This window comes from Sitophilus oryzae, unplaced genomic scaffold (assembly GCF_002938485.1).
Source record: "Sitophilus oryzae breed Bouriz unplaced genomic scaffold, Soryzae_2.0 scaffold_808_pilon_pilon, whole genome shotgun sequence".
NCBI lineage: Eukaryota > Metazoa > Arthropoda > Insecta > Coleoptera > Curculionidae > Sitophilus > Sitophilus oryzae.
In genome coordinates this window covers 4,142,253-4,168,545 of record NW_022147426.1, presented here as the reverse complement: position 1 = coordinate 4,168,545, position 26,293 = coordinate 4,142,253, and the positions used below count along the sequence as shown (strand labels likewise).

The window sequence follows — 26,293 nt, the reverse complement described above, 5'->3', positions numbered from 1 at the left end:
AACGGTCTATAAGTTTCGAGCTGTTAATACCGTGTGATCGAAAAAAACGGCGTCTAGTTGGCTTAGAAATGAACATGGATCTCACTCATATAATTTTACATAATAAAATGACAGCGAGCTTCATTTCATAGCCATCGCTGACGCTGTTTTTTTTCGATTATATGGTACTAGGACTATGTTCGTCTTTTTCTATTTGTGTAGACTAGACAAGGAAGAACTATTACTGAAATTTACTGACATTTATTATTATAATTTATTGAATATTTCCGGTGAAACAGGAAGTGACTTCAACTTCAATAACTACAACTTTTGATTTTTGTGGCCTCAAACAAATGACTACATCTTTTGATTTTTAAATGGCACTCTTGGTATTTTGTTACTTTATTCGATAGAAAATGACACTCTGAATAGAATGGCATATCGTATGTCAACTTTTGACATTTTTGAATATAGTTTATTTGAAATTGCAACATGCGATTCATAAAGACAGTAAGTGTGTGGTACCAAATTATTCGTAAAAAAATGCTTTTTCTAAATATGCTAATGAGCTACCCTAGTTCTATTTAAAAAAATTGAGATATGATTAAAAGTACGATTTGGACATCTTTTAACAGGCCAGGACAAAACACTAAAAAGATTAGACAATCAAATCTATTTTTCCAAGGCTCCTTGATTAAAAATTAATGTTTTTTTAACACAGCCATGGCACCCTAGATTGACATTTAAAATACAATTTTGTTTTAAGCGAAGATGTCAAACGTTGACATACGATATGTCATTCTATTCAGAGTGTTATTTTCTATTGAATAAAGTAAAAAAAATACCGAGGGTGCCATTTAAAAATCAAAAGTTGTAGTCATTTCCGATGAAACAGGAAGTGGTCGAAAAGAATGGAATACGTCAGTCAATGCTAATTTGTGTCATATACTAGCATACCAAATCTCGTTTTTTTATCTGAAAAAAATAAAAAAGTTATAGGGGTGAGCCACTTTTATTAATGTTTTGTGAAATTTGCGTTTATTAGCATTATATGATTTAAAAAATTCGTGCAATCATAAGATTCATGAAATTTCATGAAAATTACTGATAATTTTAATTAGAATAAAAGCATCTATTAAGTTTTACAGTTATTGCAGCGTAATTAAACTTGTTTTGGTAACAGAGTAGAGTAGAAGCGTGTGTAACAACTTTCACTTAAATAATAATAATTATAATAAAATAGCACTTTGCGCTACTTAAACAATGTGTCCATTAAATAGGTAAATAACTTGTTGTAAGTGAATATCCCTGACATTGAAAAAAACTATTGTTTTTGCATCTCAAATTTCAAGGGCGATTTTAAAGTGGAATAAGTTCGTGTTTCTATTAAAAAAATCAACAACTGATAATTATTTATGTATTAGTTGTGAATGTTTGTTAAAATAAATACAAATAAATGATTCGAACTGTATTCCGAAAACAGCATTATCGACAGCAAATTCTGCAGATAAAAATATGTAAAAAAGTCAGTATAAATGTATATCCTAAAATGCTTACTTTTGGAGATACAGGGCGTTGAAGTTTCATTTTTATTTCGATTTTTTCCAAATAATTTCTGAAGTAACGTCAATATTTGGATGAAAATTGGTGTCTGGCAGTTTTGAGACATGAGAAATTTGACTTTGATGTCAGTATAACTCCTACTTGTAGAGAGCGCCACCTACATATTTTTTAACTGTTATGAAGAGTAATATGTTTTCGTCCGTGCTTGTATAAAACTACTGGGTAAAAAATATACATTTACGACGTTTTTTACGTAAAAAACGTGTCTTGGTTAAAATCGCTACGAGTAATGGTTCTCGAGATATTTGGAATCTAAATTATCAATTCTTGTCATAATTGATATAAATTAAACATGTTTACACTAAATAGTTATTAGACTGAAATTATAAATTTGGAATGTTTTTGTATCAAAAGTTCAACAGAAATTGTTTGGTCAACATTTTTTCGACGAAAACTTTATGATTAATTTAAAAAAAATGAAACGTTCCCAAATTTATCATTTCAGGCAAATAACTATCTACTCAACATATGTTTATTTTTTTTAATAATGACATGTATTGACTATTTCCATTCTAAATATCTTGAGAACGGTTGCTCGTAGCGATCTTTTCCAAGAGACATTGGGTGCGTTCACCAGACGACAGCAGCTAACTTTAAGCGCTAATCGTTGTGTATGAATATCGGGCAGCAGATGGAAATTGGCTGAACGCCCCGCTGAGTTCAACATTCAACTGTCAGATTAGACTGTTGGACATAACCTTTTTTTATTAATATTCATATTCATAAAAATATTTTTACCGCCGTATTCTAAGTTTTGTCACTTTTATCTTTAATGTAAAGCAATAAAAGGAAAGCGGATATCTAATCTGAAATGGAGATGGATAACAATCAAATTCGGAGACTCTATTAATTAAAAACCTTATAATTAGCTTATATTAAAATAAAAAAAAAACAGATTTAATGGGTATAATATAAAATACAAACAATATTCATGTTAATATGTTTCTTTGGGTAGAAAACATTGTTTAAAAAGGTTCATTTTTTCATTTTGTAGCCTGTTGCTTTCCTCAATGCTTTCACATATTGTTTTCAGTTCTTTTAGTTTCTCTTCTTTACTTCTAACTGCCTTTTTCTAAGTCTGTCCAGTCTATTTGCTTGAGCTGATTTTTGATATAAAGCCACAGAAGGTGTATCTTCTGATACAGACTATTGTCCAACTGCAGAAGTGGATGGACTCGACAGTGGGTTAGACACAATGTTGCTGGAGCTACTGTTGTTGCTACAGCTTGCCTTATCCTCCAGCTCAGCACTAATTTTTGAGTCTATTTTGGTTGAAGAGAGTATATTTTTTGGCAGATTTACTGTTTTGTTCTCTTGGAACATATCCATAAAATAATTATAGTATTCCCACTGAATCCTTCCCCTACCAGTTGATTTCTTTTTATTATTGTTATCTAAAATTGTTCGATAAGTGTTTTTCATGTTCCTCATTTTGCGATCCAATAAATCAGCATCCACAAAATAACCTTTTTTTCTCATTTCCAGAGCAATTTCGTCCCATAATGTTTTTTTCTTAGTTTTTGGATCCCTAAACTTTAAAAATCTGGTTTTGTATGCATCGAGCATCAAAAGGGTACTTTGATGTGTCCATGTAAACTTTTCCTGATCTAAAAAAAAATAAATTAAATTAATTGGCCCTCAAAGTTATCATTAGATCCCTCCAGTTCAAAGTTAACAATAGATGCCAGTAGATACTCCCAACGCAAAAGAAAGTTATTGGTCTTTCTTACATTTTCATTTTATAATAAATCTGCATTTCATTTAAATTGTATTCATATGATTACACTAGGATTTCTATTCACCACCATGAGGGGACTCCTTAGTGTTTTCAAAAACAGTATTTTCCTGTGCTTCTCTGACTGGATCCGCGTCAACTTGTTAAAAAAGGAGCCGTCGCGAAATAAAACTAATTCGTTGGATTCTCAACACAGACTGACTTTACATTCAAAAAACATTTTACAACTAAAAGATCATAAAAGAAACAATAAAAAACATATGGTCCAACTTTCCCTTAGAAGACAAGGGTTGAAAATGATAAGATATTATTGTGGAATAGTACAAGTATGTATACCCATGAACAAAACAGTTAAAATATAATATGTAACTCTATAAAATAACCAAAAGATCTAATACTGTTTGCATTTTTAGATAAATCTTGCGAATATGTGTCTCTCACACCAAACATAAAAAGACAGTTCAGCTTAGTTGTGTTGAAATGTAGCCCAAAATATTGTATACGCCACTGTGTTGGATAGTATTTATGGGTGACCCTCCACCTATAAATACTATCCAACACAGTGTATCCAATAGTATTAGATCTTTTGGCTATTTTATAGAGTTACATATTATATTTTAACTTTTTTGTTCATGGGTATACATACTTATACTATTCCACAATAATATCTTATCATTTTCAATTACTGGTTGCTGATCCTCCTCAGAAAACACCAAACTGTTGGATGAGATAATTTTCTGCAAAGGATGACATAATTTTCTGCATTAGGATCCATAGTACGTTTTTTATAAAAAAATAAACAATTATAATAAGACAAAGCCATAGCCCGCCAAAACAAACAACAACAAACGAGCATCATATGTCAATTATGTTACATGTCAAGCCCATGATACAAAGAATACAAGGTATGATATTGCGCAGGTTGGTTACTACGTCACAGGTGATAAACGGCACCATTGGTCGGCAAGCTCCGCGCGCCAATTTCAAATTGTCAAACAGATGACACAATAAACGCGAAAATAATTTTTCAAATGTCAAGCTCGATAATTTGACATAACTTTTGGGGTTATGTCCTGATTCTTCCCTATTTTAGGTCTTTTTTTTATTAGTGGCATTTGAACAATATGGATATTTTTCTGTATGGCGTATGACGTCACAGGTGGTATGCGCAAACTTAACGAAATTGGAGCCGCTATCGATCATACCTTGTTTTCTTTGTACCATGTGTCAAGCCTATGTTGAGTTGGTCAGCACAAATGATTCGCGCAACTGTTGTCATCTGATGAACGCACCCATTTTTAACGTAAAAAATTACGGAAATGTGTATTTTTTCACTCAGTAGGTTTTATACAGGTACGGACGAAAAGTTATTACTCTTCAAAACAGTTAAAACACATGTAGGTGGCGTCCCCTAGTCATGTTGACATCAAAATCAAATATCCCATGTCAAAAAACTCCCAGATACCAATTTTCATGAAATGAATTATGAATGAAACTTCTACACCCTGTATCTCCAAAACTAAGCATTTTAGAACATACATTTATACGAACTTTTTTACTTATTTTTAACTGCAGAATATGTTGCTGAAGTTTCCGGAATACAGTTCGGACCACCCTGTATGTCACAAAATGGCTTAGTTCAAAGATAATATACAGGGTGTTTCAAAACAAATGCGAAAAACTCTAGGGGGTGATTCCTTGTTCAAAATAAAGGGTAGTTTGCTTTATAAACGTGGGGTCAACAGTCAACCATTAGGGAGATATTGCGGTACAAAGATGGCGAAAAAATAATGTTTTTATTTTTTATCTTGAAAACAAAAAGAGATAGACTAATGAAATTTTATGGAAGCGTTACTGTTATGAAAACACACTTTCTGGTAATTTTTTCACTTTTTTAAAATGAGTGGAAGGGGTTTAAATAAACTACCCCTATCATTCTTGTTAACGAAATTTAAAGAAAAATCTTATCAAACACATGCAAATGCTTTAATTTGGATAGTTTAGTTTGTTTAGAAACTTTTTTATCTCTTGTGTTTCTTTGATAAAACTCACCGATTTGAAATTAAAAAATAAAATGTAAAGAATTACATATCAGGACAAAAAACATTTTTAGATTAAGAATCTAGTGATAATAACGATAATAATAATCATCTAGATAATAACGTATTGCAGTAGAGTAATGTCAAATAAAATAATATTAGGAACATCCTAAAAAGTAACAGCGGCCGACTAGATTTTTTCCTAAAAAAATTACAGCAGCCAACTAGATTCTTTATCAGAAAATGTTTTTTGTTCTGACATGTAAGGCTTAACATTTTATTTTTTAATTTCAAATCGGTGAGTTTTATCAAAAAAATACAAGAGATAAAAAAGTTTCTAAACAAACTAAACTATCCAAATTAATTTTTTTGCATGTGTTTGATAAGATTTTTCTTTAAATTTCGTTAACAAGAATGATAGGGTAGTTTATTCAACCCCTTCCACTCATTTTAAAAAGTGAAAAAATTACCAGAAAGTGTGTTTTCATAACAGTAACGCTTCCATAAAATTTTATTAGTCTATCTCTTTTCGTTTTCAAGATAAAAATAAAAAACATTATTTTCCCGCCATCTTTGTACCGCGATATCTCCCTAATGGTTAACTTTGACCCAACGTTTATGAAGCAAACTACCCTTTATTTTGAACAAGGAATCGCCTCTGAATTTGTTCGAAACACCCTGTATAAACACCCTGTATCTGGCCATTAATTTCCGTATCTGGCCATATTATTTTAAAAAAAACCGTTTTTGTTTGAGGGCATTATATTGCCCTATTGGCATTTACTTGACTTGCCGAGTCTGTTCGCAGGTTTTTTCGAGGATTCGGAGGAGAATTCCATCGTGAAAAGAGAAAACAAGGTGGAAGAAGTTCTGAAAGACATCACCAAGAAAGACCTGAACCACACTGTGAACTTTGCCATTGACATCGTGGGCTTCATGAAGAGATTGGAGAATAATTTGTTGTGGGCGAACATTAAGGTAAAATATATTTAGTAAACGTAGAGTCTTTTCACGCAATTTATATTATTTATCACGTGATATATTATCACGCCTTACCATTCGTTACGGAGCGTGATGTATTTATATGTAGTATTGACATAAATTTCATATTGATACGTCTAAATATTAATCTCGGCACCAAATACCAGAATAACTATTAAAGTATCGAAAAAATTAATGGATAAAACTATACAGAAAATAAAAATAATCATTTTTAAGTAAATTAAGTTCGGAACTACGCCATCTTTCGCAACTGACAGCACAATTGACACCTCACGGAAAGCTTATTTGTAATAATTTTGCCCAATGTGAGTCTGTGACATACATCATAGTATACAGGGTCCAGGGGGCACAAACGATCTTTAAGGTTGCAGTGATTAACCCCCCCCCCCTCCTACTCATAGAGGGTCCAGCAAAAAGGCGTCGGGCATCTGTAGCTCCTAGAATAAGAAACTTGAGAATTTTGTATATAATAAGTACCGTATGATCGAGAAAAAACGGCGTCAGCGATGGCTATGAAATGAAGATCGCTGTCGTTTTATATGTAAATTTATATGGAAAATGTCATCGATCGTCATTTCCCAGCCAACTGGACGCCGTTTTTTTTTCGATCATACGGTATAATATAAAAATAAAGTATGTACTAGGATGTATTTCAGGAAAATATTTTAACTTCTATAGGGTGGCTCAAAAAGTGTGAGTGGATCGGGATATTTTTTTTTTAAATGGAACATCCTGTATGTTATTGCATTTTTGGCTTCTTTTCAGATCGCTTTATATAACCCTAATATATGGGTAAATATATTTCGATAGTTTCAGAGATATTAAGAAATAAATAAAAAATATATATTTTTCAGCCTTTCAAAAGTGATTGATGGCCTTGGCCTTTGACCTTTGTAGACTACCAAAAAGCCTTTGACAGCATCGAAACCTGGACATTTCTAGCTGCAATGGAGGACGCGAGAATTGATTCCAGATATTATTCCATTATTAAAAATATCTATGATAGTGCAACCTTCCAAGTTAAATTAGATGATGACCTCAAAACAGAAAAAATACCACTCGGCAAGGGCGTGAGACAAGGAGATACCATCTCTCCCAAGTTATTTACACTGGCACTGGAAAATGTCTTCAAGAAATTAGAATGGGAAAATAGAGGTCTAAACATCGATGGGGTACACCTTAGCCATCTGAGGTTCGCAGACGATATTGTCTTGCTGAGCACCGACATTCAAGAACTAAACACCATGCTAAATGAGCTAAATGACCAATCCCAGAAAATTGGCCTTAAAATGAACTTGAAGAAGACCAAGATAATGAGCAACAATATCCATAACATTACCGTTGACAACGTTATTATTGAAAACGTAGACCATTATATATATTTAGGTCATAAAATCAAGCTGGGCAAGGAAAACCAAAATACGGAGATCAAACGCAGGATCCATTTGGCATGGGTAGCATTTGGAAATATGAGCGATATTTTCAAGGATAAAAAGGTGCCCATGAACCTAAAGAAAAAGGCTTACGACAGCTGCATTCTACCTGTGCTTACGTATGGCTTAGAGACTATGGCAATTACCCGAAAAACAGCAGAACAACTACGAGTAGCACAAAGAGTCACCATTAGGGAAAAAATACGGAATACCCACATACGTCAAAAAACAAAATTAATAGATGTCGTTAAAAGAGTGGCAAGTCTGAAGTGGCAATGGATAGGACATGTGGCAAGACAGGATCCACACCGATGGCCCCAAAAAGTAATTCTATGGAGACCTAGGGGAACAACAAGAAGTGTGGGCCGACCAAAAAAGAGATGGGTCGATGACGTCAGGGCAGTGGCGGGAAGACAATGGATAAGATTGGCTAGAGATCGCGAAGCATGGAATATCCAACACTGGATGGAACCAGGCTGAGAAAGAAGAAGAAAGAAGAAAAATGAGTAAAAATACAAGAACGGTCCTGAAATCAAAACTATATTATCCGTACTTACTTTGCTATAAATATGGTAATGGTAAATCATACAGGATGTTCAAAATTCTACGCCAAACTTTCTAAAATATAAACTAAATAATGTTTCTTGTTTTTTTTTTAATGGAACACCCTGTATATTATTTTTTCAATAGAATTAAAAAATGAACAAAATGAAGAATTCAACAGAATTAAAAAATGAATATTTTTTGTATTTAGAGTTATTTCTATTTTTTAACGGTTTTGCAGATATTCGCGGTTTTATACCGTATGATCGAATAAAAACGGCGTCCAGTTGGCTTGGAAATGACGATCGATGGCATTTCCTATATAAATTTACATATAAAATGACAGCGATCTTCATTTCATAGCCATCGCTGACGCCGTTTTTATTCGATCATACGGTATTTCATATAGCATTTTCCACAGTAAATTTTTATCAAAGCCACCCAATGATTTTTCTCTCATATTTTACCGTTGAAAGAGCCATATGAAATAATACTGTTTGTATCTGCGAATCCATTAAAAAAAATTAAATACTCTAAATATAAAAAATGTTTTTTTTTCTTACACTGTTAATTATATAGTTAAGCTTTTGCAATAGTACAATTATTAACCAAAACCATAACAATATTAACATATAATTTTGGATGTTTAAAGAAATATAATTGTACCATGATTACATTCTGCTTTGCATTTTAAGATTAATGAAAATCTCTTTCCAGGTGACAGATGGAACACCTTCCCATGGAATGCTTATTTCGTTTGGTCCTGAACCGGAAGCAGTAGAACGAGGAAAGGACGCCCTGGTTGCACTGAAAGCCACCAATCAGCTTATGCATATGTTCTGTGATAAGTAAGTGTCTATATTTGTTAGAAATATCCTTTGAATAAGAAGACTAAGGAAGGAGCATAATGGTATACCATCCATGTATTCATGCATGGTGGGCGGAAAAAGGACTCTAGGGTGGGGATCCTTGACAGTTCTGTTTGACGATTCATTTGACACATTTGAATTTGATTTGAAATTTTGTGGATTTATCAGTCTTTACTGAGCTTATTTTATATTATTTATTATTTATTCTACTACTGATAGTTGTATAAAGGTAGTAAATCTAGATGGAAATTGTGGCAAAACTTAAATTAACAGTGACACTATCGCGATTTATCGAAAAAGACTCTAAAATAGTTATTATAATAATATATTTTTATAACAATTTTATTAACTACCAACATTTATTCACAACGTAATATAAAAAAAATTATTGAGTCTACCCCACGTTTACCCTACATCATAGTTTTACATTTTTTAAATAAAATTAGAACGGCACTGATAAACCGGAATTTAAGTCGGCCATATTTGAGTCCCATTGCGGTGGACCTAAGATTTTTGATATGCTCCTTCCTTAGTCTTCTTATTCAAAAGAAATATCCAAACTTCTAATCACATTTATATAATTTTAAATAAATCTGACACAATAGTCTAGAATATGACACAATTTACCCACAATATATTATAAAAACCGTCCAGCTAACAAACCTTCGTGATAATCACGTGATTTTATAGTTTTTGGAACGAAAATTCTGTCGTGTATATCATATAGAAAAAGATAGGATTCACGACAGACAGTTGTCTGTCATTTTAATTCACAACTAAGTTGTATTTTGTGTAAAAAATCCGTGACAATCAGAAGATATTACGAGCCCTAACAACTATAATATGTTGGGACAAGGTCTTTTTTGCAATAAAAATAGTAATTTGTTAAAACGACTCAATTTATTTTGTTTATTATTCTAAATTCAAACGTTACAATAGGATCTAGACAATTTTACTATATTTTTATAACTTTGCAAAGAAATCATTTTTGATAATAGCTTATTTTGCCAAAATCAAGCCAAATTTGCTGATAACTATATATTGGGACAGCACAACAAGAAATTTGTTTAATACGGAGTTACATCACCTTTCGCCGTAACAACTGCCTGAACTTTCAATGGCATTGTATTTACAAAAGATTGGCACATTTGAGGAGAAAAATTATGTCAAATTTCCTGCAGTTTTGTCCGTAAATCAAAAATTGTTCGTTGAGGGTGGTTTCTTAAATATTGCTTCATTTTATGCCACACAGTTTCTATAACATTGAGGTCCGGACTACTTGCAGAATTTTTAGTTAATTTTGCTGAATGGCACGATGCTCCATCTTGTTGGAAAATATAGTCTTCGTTTGGAAACAATTCTTGAGCACTAGGCAAAGTGAGGTCTCAAGTATATGTTGATATTTTTGAGCGTTAACAGTGCCATCTATAAATTTTAATTTGCCCAAACCCCATGCAACCCCAAACCATAATTAACTTAGGAAATTTAACAACCCTCTTTAAGCAATCTTTATGAAAGGCTTCTGCTTTATTTCGTATTATTCGTTTTCAATGATCTCCAACGCAAACATCAAATTTAGACTCATCGCTAAATATGACCTTATTCCAATCATTTTGTGTCCACGATAATTTAGATTTTGCCCAATTTTTCTTTTGAATTTCTGTCAGTAGCGGTTTTTCTTTGGCCTAAATAAGAATTTGTATCAATAATCTTCAGGTAATTGATTATCCACACAAAATAAAGTTTACCTTGTAAAACCCCAGACCGCATTTGTGGATATATTTTCGGCAACATTCTCTTGATATATTTAAACCAGTTACTGTATTCCATTTAACTGTTACTTCGCGAAGAGTACTTCTTCTCGCAGACTTGCAACTTTTTACTAAATTTCGTAAATCTCTCTGAGATACAACTTTTGGCCTTCCCAAACTTTTACCTCTAATCTCTACATTGGCAGATTCGCCGTATTTTTTTTATTATATTAAAGACCGTGGTTTTTGGAATACTTAAATCATCACAAATTTTTCGAATTGTTTTTCCACGGACCATTGCTTTGAAATAAAAACACTAAATCACCACAATACACCAAAACACTTTTACTTTCACACTGGACGCGCGTTTCGCTAACCATGTTAGCATCATCAGCAGATGATTATAAACTCAAAGTTTATAATAGTGTTTTTACACAAGTGTTTTGGTGTATTGTGATGATTTAGTGTTTTTATTTTGCTGTGTAACACCAAAGGTTCCAACCCTCAACTGTAACCATTACTTTGAATTAAATTAAAAAAATTAAAATGACTTACAGTAAATCTCACTACTCAAAGTATCGACTCACTTACAAGCTGGTAATGCTGAATAAACAGTTTGCAACATTTGTGACGTTTATAGCAAAGCCGCCTATGACCAAAATATGACCTTGTCCCAACATATAGTTAGTTGTTAGGGCTCGTATTACTTAAATCAGGGAAAATATTTGATTTTTCTCGGTCGTAAGTCCTGAGACATTCCAGGTTACGGATGGAATCTTCCAGGTCCTTGACTTCACCTTTAAGTTGGTTTCCACTTAGGAAGCAGAACGGTTCGGGTCCAGTTAGTGGAGTGTTCGCTCCTTTTCTAGCTAGATCGTTTGCTTGCTTTTTCATTATCTTCTATCCCTTGGTGGGCTAGCACCCAGTGTAAGAGGACTTTATTTTCTTTGCCTCATTTGTTCAGCTTCTTTAGGCGTTCTTTGACCAACTTCGAATTGATGGTTACTGAGTTGATCGCTCTTAAGGGTGCTGGTGTGGTGCCTATATTGGTTCGGAGTATTTAGTTTTCGCCTAAACACTCCTAATCCCTGTCCACAAGAAACCTAATTGAAGAAAAATAAATTTAATAGATCCCTAAAAAGATATTTTATTACATAATTCCGCATTGTCTACCCCTTTTCATCAAACCATACGTTACATTGTTTCAGGATAACAAAAGCTAGTTCGAAACCCTTGTCCAGCAAGGACTGCGCCAAAATTATGTCTAGATTTTCGTTCCAAGGTACTGCTTTGGACCACGCCTGTGATTTGCTCAGTTTGCCATGTAAAAAGGAAGAGTACAATTCGCCCTACAGATCGTTGAACGGAAGCTGCAATAACATCGTGAAAGGGCATAAGGGAGAATCATTCACTGGGTAACTTACCTAACGATTATAACCTTAAATATATTCTTTTAAAACGATTATTTTACAGATTTTCCAGATTGCTTTATGCTGATTATTCGGATGGAACTCACGGTCAGCGTCGATCTGTGACCAAGAAAGTTTTACCTAATCCACGTGTAGTGGTCAGCTCGTTGGTGAGGTATAACGGTAAACCGTCCAATAAATTTACGTTAGCGCTGATGCAATGGTCTCAGTTTATTGAGCACGATCTCAGTAGATCAGCTACTGCAGTAGCAAGTAAGTTATTTACAATATTTACTAATCTATACAGGGTGAGTCTTAAATAAGTACAAATATTTTCAGGCCTGATAGATCTCGATAAAGCAAACATATTTTCTCTTTACCGTTTTTTAAAGTAAGTCCAAAATAACCAAGTTATTTTACTTTGAAAACTTCCAGAAAAAATATATTTTCCTTAAGTTTTAAGAACCACTGGATCTTTTCTCGGTTTTCTTTCTTGTAAATTTAATCTACTACCTATGTTGCCATATTATCAAGAAATTATGTTTTTTAACTAAAAACAATTTTTTTTTCAAAAAATTCCAAATTTTCATATACTACCCTTAAAAATATTTGCACTATAATTTAAGACTCATCCTGTATACATATACAGGGTGGTCCGAACTGTATTCCGTAAAAACAGCATATTCTGAAGATAAAAAATAAGTAAAAAAGTTCGTATAAATGTATGTTCTAAAATGCTTAGTTTCGGAGATACAGGGTGTAGAAGTTTCATTTTTATTTCCATTTTTTCCAAATCATTTCTGAAGTAACGTCAATACTTGGATGAAAATCGGTATCTGGGAGTTTTTTGACATGAGAAATTTGATTTTGATGTCAATATGACTTCTACTTGTAGAGGGCGCCACCTACATATTTTTTAACTGGTTTGAAGAGTAATAATTTTTTGTCTGTACCTGTATAAAACAACTTAGTAAAAAATATACATTTACGACTTCTTTCTACGTAAAAAAGGTCTCTTGGTAAAAATCGCTACGAGTAGTCGTTCTCGAGATATTTGGGATCGAAATTATTAATACCTGTCATCATTGACATAAATTAAACAACTTGACTAAATAGTTACTAGACTGAAATCATAAATTTGAAATATTTTCCTACCAAAAGTTCAACAGAAACTGTTTTATCATCTTTTTTTCCCAGAAAAATTTATGATTAATTTAAAAAAATAAAGATTTCCCAAATATTGTCATATATTGTTAATATTATTACAATTATTATTTCAGCCAAATAACAATTTACTCAACGTATTTATTTTTTGTCAATAATGACCTGTATTGACTACTTCCATTCTAAATATGTTGAGAACGGTTGCTCGTGGCGATTTTTACAAAGAGACATTTTTTACGTAAAATGTCCCGGAGATGTATATCTTCTTACTCAGTAGTTTTATACAGGTACAGACGAAAAGTAATTACTCTTCAAAACAGTTAAAAACATGTAGATGGCGCCCCCTACAAATAGAAGTCATATTGACATTAAAATCGAATTTCTCATGTCAAAAAACTCCCAGACACCAATTTTCATCCAAATATTGACGTTACTTTCGGAATTATTTGGAAAAAATGGAAATAAAAATGAAACTTTTACACCCTGTATCTCCGAAACTAAGCATTTTAGGACATACATTTATACAAACTTTTTTGCTTACTTATTTTTAACTGCAGAATACGCTGCCAAAGTTTCCGGAATACATTTCGGACCATCCTGTATATAAATGAAATGACGTTTGTTAGTCTCGCTATAACTCGAGAACGGCTGGACTGATTTGGCTAATTTTGGTCTTGAAATATTTGTAGAAGTCCAAGGTAGATTTAAATGGCGACAAGTTATGAATAAATTGCAAGAAAAATACTAAAGAAATACAAAATAAATTTGACGTTTAACAACTGTTGTTATAACGTTATAAATGTTTAACATTTATAACGTTATAACTTAAGAATGGTTGGGCCCATTTTAATGATCTCTGTTTTGTTGGATTCATTTCTGCCCCGAATAGTCGAATAGCTATTAAAATATCGGAAAAATATATAAAAAAATTATTAATATTAAATATTATATTAATAACTTTTCTTTTCAGTCCATACGGATCATTCCATAGAGTGTTGTAGCGAAGAAGGTGAAACCCTGTCACCTAGATACATCCATCCATTTTGTTCTCCCATCTATGTGACGAACGATAAGGATTATTCGAAACAAGGAGTTCGTTGTTTGAATTTTGTCCGATCCATACCAGCTATCCGATCGGATTGCACGTTTGGGGCTTCTGATCAGGTAAGTTTTGAATTAAAAAACACATTTAATTATTTATTTAATATTTCAAAAACCTTTGCGTTCTCGCTTACTTTGTTGACTCTTTGTGTTCAATGAGTTGGACTAATTAAACTTGATTTTCATGCATCCGTTATCCGTTGATACCATGGGCCGACAACGCTCTGATTGGTCATAGCGATTTCGCGCCACTTTTCATCCGTAAATTATTTTACTCCAGCCCGTCGACGGAGAAAGATTGTACGATAACGGACGTTTTGACACTTTTTTGGCAAATTTAATCTAACCTTAATAAAAATATAATAGTTCAAGAGCTAGCCATGTCGGGAAAACGAGAATTTAAAAAAAAACTTGTTCTTTAATATATCTTTTGCTATGCTCTCCCAAGGGCGCATACACGGGAGGGGTAATGGCAATGGGGGTAATTACCCCTCCCAGGAAGAAATTTATAAATAAGAAAATTTGGTATGAAATAAAATTATCACAAAATAAATTAATAATAACAATCGAAATAGAAATCCAGAACAATATAAGTTTATTTTTTTCCATAGTCACTATACCGAGCACAGTACCTTTCAGAGAAATTTTAATTTAAATCTATTACTTTATTTAAATATTACCCCTCCCAGACTCAATCTCTGGATGCGCCACTGTGCTCTCCTGACCAAAGTGTAGGCCATCTGACTACCGGTAGACTACTATGGTTCACTACTGCGCATCACATCTGTACAGGGTATCTCATTTTCGTGTGGTTTATGGGATTTCTTGTTTATGAGTAGAGATACAATGATGCGATTTTTGCATTACTTTGCTACTATTTTATATAACTAAATATGCTACACATATGTTCGTCCTAGCCTCCTTAGTTCCTGAAATACAGGACGAATTTGTGATGCGCAGTAGGGAACAGATGTTGAATACAAATATGATGCGCAGTAGTGAACGCAATGGCTACCGGTAGCCAGACGGTCCGCACTCTGTTCTGAGACAACATAGCAAAAGATATATTAAAAAAACAGCTTTCTTAAAATTCTCTCTCGAAAGCGTTACTAGCTCTTAGTTTATAAGTAAAACAGCGAAATCGTTATGGAAATGAAAATATAAAATGACACCAATCACAAAAGCAAATCGTATATCCGATGAACGGAGGCATGAAAATGCAATAAATTTAAAAACTGCGTAATTTTCTAACCAATCGAAGTCTTTAAATTCAACCAATAAAATTAATATCCTATCATCGTATCCTCGGATAACGGATGCATGAAAATCAAGCTTTAGTGATAATTTCAGGAGTTTTTGTGTTTAAATGTAAAAATGGGTGAGTCCTATTTATAATTATTATAATTTTTGTTAAAGGTGAATCAAGCTACACACTATTTGGACGGATCCCAAATCTACGGGTCGACCGATCAAAAATCCGCAGAACTGCGTGCGTTCAAGGACGGAAAATTGGCAACAACCACTTACGAAGGTCACTCGTTTTTGCCGCTGTCTAAAGATCCCACTCACGATTGCCAAATATTCTCCAAGAATTCCGTGTGCTTTAATAGCGGAGACGCCAGAGTCAATTTTCAACCACAGGTAAACCGTCAAACAGATTTACAGAATGTGTCAAATTCGAGGGAGAGCATTGGGATCTCAGAAAACATAAGAGATACGAAGGAGGACAAATTTTGGGAAAGTTTTGCCAATATGTCCAAAAGAATGACGTTTTGAAAAACAAAAACATCTTCGTATCTTTTATAATGGTACGTATACATTGGTGCGCTGCGCAGCGAACGCGCGGCACGCGCGCACCAATTCGCCTCTATTGGTACGTGTTTTCAAGTTGCGCGCAAACAGCTAGCCGCGAACCATCTCCAGTCGGTTTTTCGACCTATGTTCGTTGTTCAATCCGCACAGTGGGCAAAAATCCAGAAGTATGTTGCAAAAATTCTTTTTTTGTACGATTTCATTCAAATTTGGTAAAAACATTCTATGCTAGTAGCCCGTGAACCCAGTTAGTTTTGGCTGACTTGAGAGTGGGGTGGGGGGGGGGGATTCATAAAATGGGAAAAATCATCTATTGACTAATACAGCTACCAAAAGGCGGTAAGAATATTTTATATTTCACTAAATTTTACGATTTTTGGCAGAGCCAAGATGAAACAGACAAATATTGAGCAATTATTACTCCTCCGGCATATACCTTTGAATAAGAAGACTAAGGAAGGAGCATAATGCTATCCATGTATTTATGCATGGTGGGCGGAAAAGCCACCATAAAAGCTCTCTAGGGTGGGGATCCTTGACAGTTCTGTTTGACGATTCATTTGACACATTTGAATTTTATTTGAAATTTTGTGGATTTGTCAGTCTTTACGGAGCTTATTTTATGTTATTTATACTGCTTGCTACTGATAGTTGTATAAAGGTAGTAAATCTAGATGGAAATTGTGGCAGAACTTAAATTAACAGTGACACTATCGCGATTTATCGAAAAAGACTCTAAAATAGTTGGTTGTGTAGCGTGCGGTAGATCTCGGCAAAAATTTCAGAAATAATGGAACAACTTTTCGCTAGTAAGTGACTAAATAATATACATACGTGTAGTAAACCGATCATTTATGAAATTCAGTTAAATTAACTAAATTATATATTTTTCATTGCATTTTTAGATTTTATTTATTACTTGTCAAAGATTAGATGTCAAAGAATTTAGATACGTTAATTTGACTTACCTGCTTCAGTAGCGTATCGGATGTTTGTGTTAATAAATACTTATTATAACTTATCTATTTTATTAGAATTATATATTTTTATAACAATTTTAATAACTACCAACATTTATTCACAACGTAAAATAAAACAACAAATTATTGAGTCTACCCCACGTCTACCCTACATCATAGTTTTACATTTTTTAAATAAAATTAGAACGACACTGATAAACCGGAATTTAAGTCGGCCATATTTGAGGCCCATCGCGGTGTACCTAAGATTTTTGATATGCTCCTTCCTTAGTCTTCTTATTCAAAGGCATATACAGTATGTTTGTCCGTTCTGTAGCTACGGGGTATCCGTGAGAGGGGAAACGATATTCTCTCGATGTTTTTCATAAAAAATTAGACGACGCGTCTCATCAATAAATATTCGACAAATTTGCAAGTAGCCAATAAAATGAGTGGGCGGAGCGATTTACGGTGACGTACTCGTCAAGTCGACGTATAAAATATATTGCTGTTTATTTAAATGTTTTTTGTCCGCATTCCTTTCATAGACACAGATCCAGCAGACGTACTGTACAGGGTTTGTTTTATATATTGACATCCTCTGTATCTTTTTTAATCGACGTTTTCGAAAAGAGTGTCTTGAATAAAAGTTTAATGGTCTCGAATACATTTTTCAAAACAGTCTTCTTTGCATATACAGGGTGCCTTAGAAATCCTGTGCGTGGCCCCAACTTTCTTATTTCAAATTAGTACCCAATTTCTTATTTGATTTTTATTTTCTCCTAAAAATCCTAACTACTTTTATGTAGGATAGCCTATACCCTTGTTTATATATTCTTCTATACCTAATTTGAAATAAGAAAGTTGAACCATGCCCAGACTTTTGAAGCACTTTGTATATGCAAAATAGACCAGCAGCAAATTTATTCAAAACCACTTTCATTTGAGACAGTTTTCGGAAACGTCAAATAAAAAAGATAAAGGGGGTGTCAATGTATAAAAGAAAACCCTGAGTATACTAATCCAATCTATTCAAGATTGTTTGTCATTTCAATAAGTTGGGTCTCTAATAATACCAGACAATATGTGAACAATATTTATTATTATATTTTAAATAAGTAACCATATTCTGAGAATTAAACAATGACGATTTAGAAAATAACAGAACTTATACCTATTAAAAATATCTAAATTTTATTTTACCATTTACTATTTACTGATATTTTGTTTTATAACAGCTGGATGCAATGGTCACGAAGTGCACATTTTTAAATCTGAAAGAAAAATCCATTTCATTTAATTTAAAAAATTTGGTACTGTCAAAATTTGTCAATTTGTCAAAAAAATGTCATTTGACATTTATGACATACCTCTTCGGAAATCTTGAGAAAAAATACGTAACTTTATATTTCAAGTTCTTCTCTAGCTACTATAATAATTAATTTATGAGAAGTGTCCACATAAAGGATCTTACTATACACATACGCATGGAGACTTACGCTTCCAATAAATTTAATGTTGCGATTTTTTGCGATTTTTTTGACTCAACTTTTCTAAGACAGAATATATGCCACTATCAAAAAAACCTTAAATGATTATGTTCTACTTTGACCTTTACCTAGTTTTTATCCAAAAAATCAAAATAAAAGATACTTTTTTACTTACCTTGACATTAAATTTACCGCAACCGGGAATCTACGTAAAACACGTTATGACAATTTCACAATAATTATTGACAGCAAGCTAAAGTCGTCCGATTCAATTGTTATAATACTGTGTCACTTGAATGCAACGCCTACTATTTAAAAAATTGTAGAAAAAAGGCAGTTATTGGACACAAATTTACTGAAAATGTAGGTTTTGCGCAAAGTTCGTTTTACAGCCCCTCGAAAGAGACTCCGAATATGTTTTTTTGTTAGTTTTATGTGGTTTCCTCTAAACTAATATGTTTCCAATCTAATGTTATTGTCATAAATGCTAACTGTGGATGTTATTTTTTGCAACTTGGTTTGGACATATTGCCTACTGTGGGCCGGTGAAGACACCGCGCGCATTTATCAGTGACTATGTGTGTTTTCTTTGAATAAATTCACTTTTTTGTGTTTTTCTTTGAATATTGTTTATTAATGGAGTGTTTAAAGAGTCGCACTATTAAAATTGCGTAGTTCTTGGACTTCTAAACTAATGTTCGCGGGATTTCTATGGATTGCGGGATGTTCGTTAAAAGAATAAAAGTAACGCGCGGCGCAGCGCACCAATGTATACGTACCATAATAATAATAACTCTTTATTTCCAAAAACTATACAAAATTGTCTACAAAGTTATAGTTTATATATTTGATATCAATTAAACTTTTAGTTACGTAATCGAGGGCGGGATTTTTAAATTAATTGTTGCCGACCATGGACATATTCGGCGCCGGACTGACTAACTGGAATTTAAATTTCCCCCTGGGGATTCAGGTGGTAGCTCTGCTGTAAAGAATATCAAGTTGCCACACTTGTTTATTTATTTCCTGACATTGTTAGTCGTTTTGAGACTTTAGTTTTGTATTACGAGTTTTTGGTTTAAATAAATAGTGTTATGATACTTTAATGTTGAAAACGTTTACTAGCAGACCTTGCAGTCGAACACTGTTCTTTTTAGAACTTATTTTAGCGCGATGTGTACAAGATAGCTTAATAGCCGTAAAAGCAACTTTATTAGAATATTTAAGAAGGCGAGTTTTGTTGATGTAAATAATAACTGTTTATGTATTTATAATTAATTAATTTTTCTTTTCTAAAATACTTTGATTAAAAGAAAATAGGTAAAAGTAGGCAACGTTGTGCCGGTCAAGCTTAATCATGTGACTAAAAGTTTATTTGATATTTTTTATTACAAACTATTATAGTTTCCGAGATCTCAACCTTCAATTTGGTACAGCCTGTATAAATAAATTATCTATATATTAATTGTATTTTTATTCTTTCAATAGCTAGCTCTTATGCACACGTTATGGTACAGGGAGCACAACAGAGTTGCCGATATGTTGGCTAAAGTGAATCCTAGCTGGAATGACGAGACGTTGTTCCAAGAAACTCGGAGGATTATCATTGCGGAAATACAGAAAATAACTTACGACGAATGGGTTCCAGCTGTATTGGGTATGTAAATACTGTTAAACAAATAATAATAATGTAGGCTGTTTTTCACATTAGAAAGATACGGCAATATAGAATTCAGTGGCTTGGTCAGATTTTGGCTATAATTTGTCATTAGTTTCCTCTCATCGCTTCCTCTCATTCTTTCTTTGCGTTAAAGCACTTCCAGCTCTTTGCAAAGTTCCCGATGTCGCTGTTCGTTGGCTTCTGCTGCTTCCTCTAGTCCCTCCAAAAAACCGCGCCCTAATGTTTTAAAGCGTCGGTATTCCAGTGCCAGACAGTGGGTACAACAGGTGCTCTATGGTTTCTTCTTCCTCTTCACATTCTCTGCAGTAGTCGTCGTTGGAAATCTTCCATCTCACGAAGTTTACCCCCGTGGGGCAGTTTCCAGTGACAACACCTACTTATTATGCGTACTAGGTTCTTTTTATGCCCTAGTAGCTATTTTTTTTGCTATCTACCACTGGCCACAGTCTTCGAGGTGTAGCGCAGTCCTCACGGTGTTGCCACGTCTCTTGCTGCTTGGCCTTAATGGTAGTGCCTATAGCTTCCTTCTGCGTGTTGATCGTCACAAGTGGTGGGTCATCTGCCACGGTCTCTCCCCTAGCTCCCTCTTTGGCGAGTCTGTCCGCTTCTAGGTTGCCCACTACATTGCTGTGGCCTGACACCCAGCACAGAGTGGCCCCGCCTTAATGTAGCCAGGACAGTGCTTCTCGGCAGTCCATCACAATTTTCGATCTTACTGATTGCATGGTGATGCTTCTTAAATCTCCCAAGCTGTCATCACGATATCTCCTATTGGTCTATCAGCGATTTTCTCTGGTATACAACTATGGCCGTTTACTTTATAGCGTAAACCTCTGCTTGTAGAACATTACAGCCATCTGATAACCATAAAGATAGTCACACTTAAATATTACCCAAATGTGTATTTTTTATCACATCCTTTCTTGTGGACGGCATTAACATTTATTTAATCTTAGGCAAGTCAGAGAGCGCCAAAATGTCAGCTAACGCCTACAACAAATTAACTGAAGCCACTGTGTCGAACTCGTTTGCTACCGCTGCCATGCGCTCGATCAAATCATTATCCGATGGAAAGCCAAAACTTTATGATGAAGACAGGTATGTATTTATTGTATTTAACAGTATATCAATAAAATGCATTATTTGACTTTTTTTTGACACTTTTTTTGACACTTTTTATTTGACACTTTAGGTATAAATTTCGATTAAAAATATATTCATATTATAATGCTAACTTGTGTTTTAAAAATGTTTTAAAATTCTTTTTAGAAACACAGCTACGATAATTTAGCAACATTAAAATTGAAAAATTAAATAAATTTAATTAACCTTACTTTTTCAATACCGTTTCTCTTTTTGTCACGTACGTAGTCTTCCACGTGGCAAAATGGCGACAAACTTCAACATTCCAGCATGTATACCCAATAAAGAACTAATATAACAATATTTTTTTCTCGATATAGTATGATTTCCGCGCTAAAACTTAAATTTATTTCTTAAAAATACGCGAAAGAAAGACGTACATCTATCAAGTCAGTGTCAACGACAGAGACAGTCATCGAATAGCGCTGATATTATGTTTTCAACAAGAAAGAAGCGAATCGCATTATAAGATCTAATGATTTAATTGTTTTTTTCCTTTTACAGGCAAACCAATGAGTCGATTTTCATGAGAAACTATTTCCACAATCCTGCAGTACTCAGACAGGCGGGAGTTGCGGATTCTCTGATTAGAGGTTTAGCCACACAACCTAGTCAGAAATTAGACATCTATTTTGCAGATGATGTAAGTAGTTACTTAGTACTTCTATTTAACTGAGTTGTAGAATAGAAATAAGGTTGCTGGGCAGTAAAAATTAGCTACTATTTTCGGAGAAATCTCGCATACTACACTCTATTTTTCGAACCTGTAAATGATTTTATAGTTTTTTTTGTCTTGTGTACATTTTTGATATAGTTCGTCCCATGTAAAAAACTTGCGCAGGAAGAACTATACATACATATATACTTGTTACATAAGATAAGCAAATATCTAGGTAGACATGCAGAGTTCTATGTAAATGATCATAACTCGACTAGCTGCCCAATAAATAGGCTGTGGTTACATGTAGTGATGGGATAACTCGAGCGAAAATTCGCTCGAGTATTCGATTATTGAGATAACCGACATCGCTCGATTATGAACGAGCGATGCAAGTGACGAGTACCAAGCGACGAACGCAAGCGATCCTAGTATGAAATAAATTGAAATCCGATTTTAATGTGACATACTCGATAAAAAGCCGAGCGAATTTTCTACATACATTGCAGTTAGCAAATTTATACGACGCCGTATATACTATATTTATCCGTTGCGTATCCGAGGGACAAAATTTTACGACCTACATCGACAATGCTTTGAAATAAACTAAATCAAGCGATCAAGCGAATCGCTCGCCGCTTGCTACTTGCCATTCATCACAGAAAGAATAGTGCCCTGCGCACGCAACTTACTGCTTGGCGCTTGGCATTAACGAGTACTTTCAACAAGCAACGGGTGAAAAATCCGTATTTTTAAATACGAGTGATATTTCGCTCGAGCGATCACTCGGTTATTGCAATCGCTTAAAACTCGAGTACTCGATTATTGAAATTAACCGGTTTTTTCCCATCACTAGTTACATGTGGAGACATTAAGTTTTCTTTAATATATAATAGAAACTCTTTAACAGTCGCATTAAATATTAACGCTTAACAGTCACCTTTTTCTTGTTAAAGTTAATCAACAAATTATACACTAATGGTCACTATGGATTTGACGTGCTGAGTTTTGACGTTCAAAGAGGCAGAGACCACGGACTTCCGGGATACAACAACTTCAGAGCTTTTTGCGGTTTGAAGAAAGCCAAAACGTTTAGTGGCTTCAAAGATGTCATATCTCCGGAGGTTTGTTAATTTGTCATCATTATTTTACTTAAAATGACATATAAATACTTTTTTTCATAGAATGTTGCAACATTGTCACATGTCTACGCAAGTCCTCACGATGTCGATCTGATTATTGGTGGATTATTAGAAAAACCGAAGAAAGATGCGTTATTTGGTCCAACGTTTTCTTGCATAGTTAACGAACAAATGGCAAGGACACGCAAAGGTATTTTTTTAATTATATTTAACAGAAAGAATACATTTTTTTATAAATTTTACAAAAACTATATGAACATATCTAAAGAGATGTTCTTAAGATCTTCCTAAATTCTTGGTCTGGATATTAAATATACAAAAGTTTTACCATTGGGACATTTGAACTACTATGTATATAGTCTGCGCAGCAGAAGAATTTATACAGACCAGGGCAGGGGTCCGATTCTGTAAACATATTTCCTCTCTAGTGGAGTCACTTATTATTGGATGAGTATCCATCGTATACAAATAGCATAGGCTAGACGGGAAATTTATTGCTACGGAGCTTACAGAATCCCACTGCTGGTTACCCTAAATTCGTAGTCTGGATTTTTTACGTTGAAAAATATACAAAATTTTTACCATTGGGACATTTGAACTACTATGTATATAGTCTGTCCAGCAAAAGAATTTATACAGACCTGGATATCCTAAATTCGTAGTATCCTTTTTTATGTTGAAAAAAATTCAAAATGTTTGCCATTGAGACAGTTGAACTACTATGTATACAGGATGAGTCTTAAATAAGTGCAAATATTTTAAGGGATAGTATATGTTGACCCCAGAAACACGATTTTACGCAAAAAAAAATCGAAAATTTTGAATTGTTTGAGAATTTTTTTTAATTTTTAATTAAAAAACATAATATCTTCATAATGTGGCAACATAGATAGTAGATTAAATTTACAAGAAAGAAAACCTCATCCTGTATAATCTGTCGAGAGAAAGAAGATATACAGACCTGGTTATTCTAAATTCGTAGTCTGGATTTTAACGGGGGTATGACAGTGATGGAGATACTCTAATGGAAATTCAATTCTTGTTCTTCTCTCTGTTTATCAACTGGTTATAAGACTACTATTTTATCTTTCTCTGATTCATCAAAATACAGACCACTTATTATTTATGGAAGACATACGAAAAATCTGTCTGGTTTATAACTTGTCGTCTAACAAAGATGATAAATTTGTTTCAGGTGACAGATACTTTTATGACAATAACAAACAACCAAAACCATTCACTAAAGATCAGTTAGCCCAAATCAAGAGGGCGACATTAGCTAGAATTATGTGCGACAACGGAGACGATATTAAAAAGATGCAGCTGAAAGTGTTTGAACATGTGGGAACAAGGTAACTTAAAATTATTGATAAAATTTTTATAATCTTCTGGTGTATGAGGGGCTAATAAGATTTGGACTAAATCCAAATTTGACAGTTGTTTAAATTTTCTAAAAATCTCATTTAAGTGTCGTAGTAATCAACGTAGTGTTTAACAAGTACGATTTCGCAATGAAGTGATCCCAGACAGTGCAATATTTAATTTCTTTTACTGTATGGGGGAAATAATATTGGGAGTAACAAAAAGAAACATTAAACACTTATTTTTGGCGCCCAACGAGGGGCTCGTACCCACGACCCTGAGATTAAGAGTCTCATGCTCTAAATAATCACAGACAGTGCATTTTATTTAATGATTTGATTCACGTTCACCTTGAATCGTCATCTTTTGCGAAATGGGTTGTACGTGATTGTCACCCACTTGACCAATTTATCTGTGTATTTCATAAATTGTATTGATGTATCTTATATTTTCTTTTTTTACAGCAATCCATTGCTTGACTGTTCTTCAGACGAAATACCAAAGTTGGATCTCGCATACTGGGCGATGCTAGAAAACACCCAACCGGAAACTAGAGCTATCTGAAAGTATTCGTACAAAAAAAGACTGATATTATAGTTGTTTATATTTAATTTCGATATATTATAATAAAATAGATAACGATTAAAATATGACATAAATATATGGATTATCAACAGCCTGGTCATTCGCAATCTATGGTCTATACTTTAATGAGTCAGACAAACATAAAATAGTTCTTTTATATTTTAGAGCTTCAAAGAAATGCAGGGTTGCTGGTTCCTACGTGCGATCGGCATGATTTAGGATTAAGGTAGATAAAAATAATGATAGAATTAAGCAGGGCCACCAACAGAGTGTAAAATATTATGTCAGGTATTAGAACTGTAGCAAAATTATTTTAATTATTGATATTTAACGTTCTAACTCTTGCTGCATTAATACCCGCAACACTTTCTTGGTCGTTATTAAGTATTTTAACGGAAAACCGGCAATACCGCATAGAAGTATCTCTCTGTATCTCCATCGTTTTCTAACATATTAAAATCTTAGACCAAAGAATTAGAATGGCCAGGTCTGTATATTATCGGGCATGATTGTCTGATATCATTTAAGACTGCATAAATACGAATACCTTCATCTTTACTTACTGGGGCTATAAAATGATGAAAATATTGTAATAAGCTTCCTGAAAGTAACTGATGTATAAATATAAAAAAAAGATGTCATATCTTAATAAATTAGTAGATTAAACCTATCTAGTATTTAAATATGTATAGAATATTGATCAGTTCAAATAATTATTGTTCGCTGTTAAGCTATATTAGCTTACAGGTTGATATAATAGTACTTAGATTTTTTGTACTTACTTCTATTTAATAAAGATGAGAATATAAAATA

The 26,293-nt window shown here is 33.5% G+C and overlaps 1 protein-coding gene across 3 annotated transcripts in view; it reads left to right on the top strand.

The window, feature by feature from the left end:
* Positions 1-26,293, top strand: part of LOC115888750 (peroxidase-like) — a 36,705-nt gene extending 10,412 nt beyond the window's left edge. For all 3 annotated transcript variants that reach the window (XM_030908584.1, XM_030908585.1, XM_030908586.1), the window contains exons 3-15: positions 6,185-6,354; positions 9,072-9,202; positions 12,183-12,389; positions 12,448-12,656; positions 14,518-14,711; positions 16,065-16,289; positions 20,398-20,566; positions 21,547-21,688; positions 22,238-22,376; positions 23,348-23,515; positions 23,576-23,723; positions 24,729-24,885; positions 25,360-26,293. In XM_030908584.1, the coding sequence (XP_030764444.1) occupies positions 6,185-6,354; positions 9,072-9,202; positions 12,183-12,389; positions 12,448-12,656; positions 14,518-14,711; positions 16,065-16,289; positions 20,398-20,566; positions 21,547-21,688; positions 22,238-22,376; positions 23,348-23,515; positions 23,576-23,723; positions 24,729-24,885; positions 25,360-25,459 (2,159 nt within the window). In that variant the 3' untranslated portion in view covers positions 25,460-26,293. The remainder of the gene's footprint in view (positions 1-6,184; positions 6,355-9,071; positions 9,203-12,182; positions 12,390-12,447; positions 12,657-14,517; positions 14,712-16,064; positions 16,290-20,397; positions 20,567-21,546; positions 21,689-22,237; positions 22,377-23,347; positions 23,516-23,575; positions 23,724-24,728; positions 24,886-25,359) is intronic.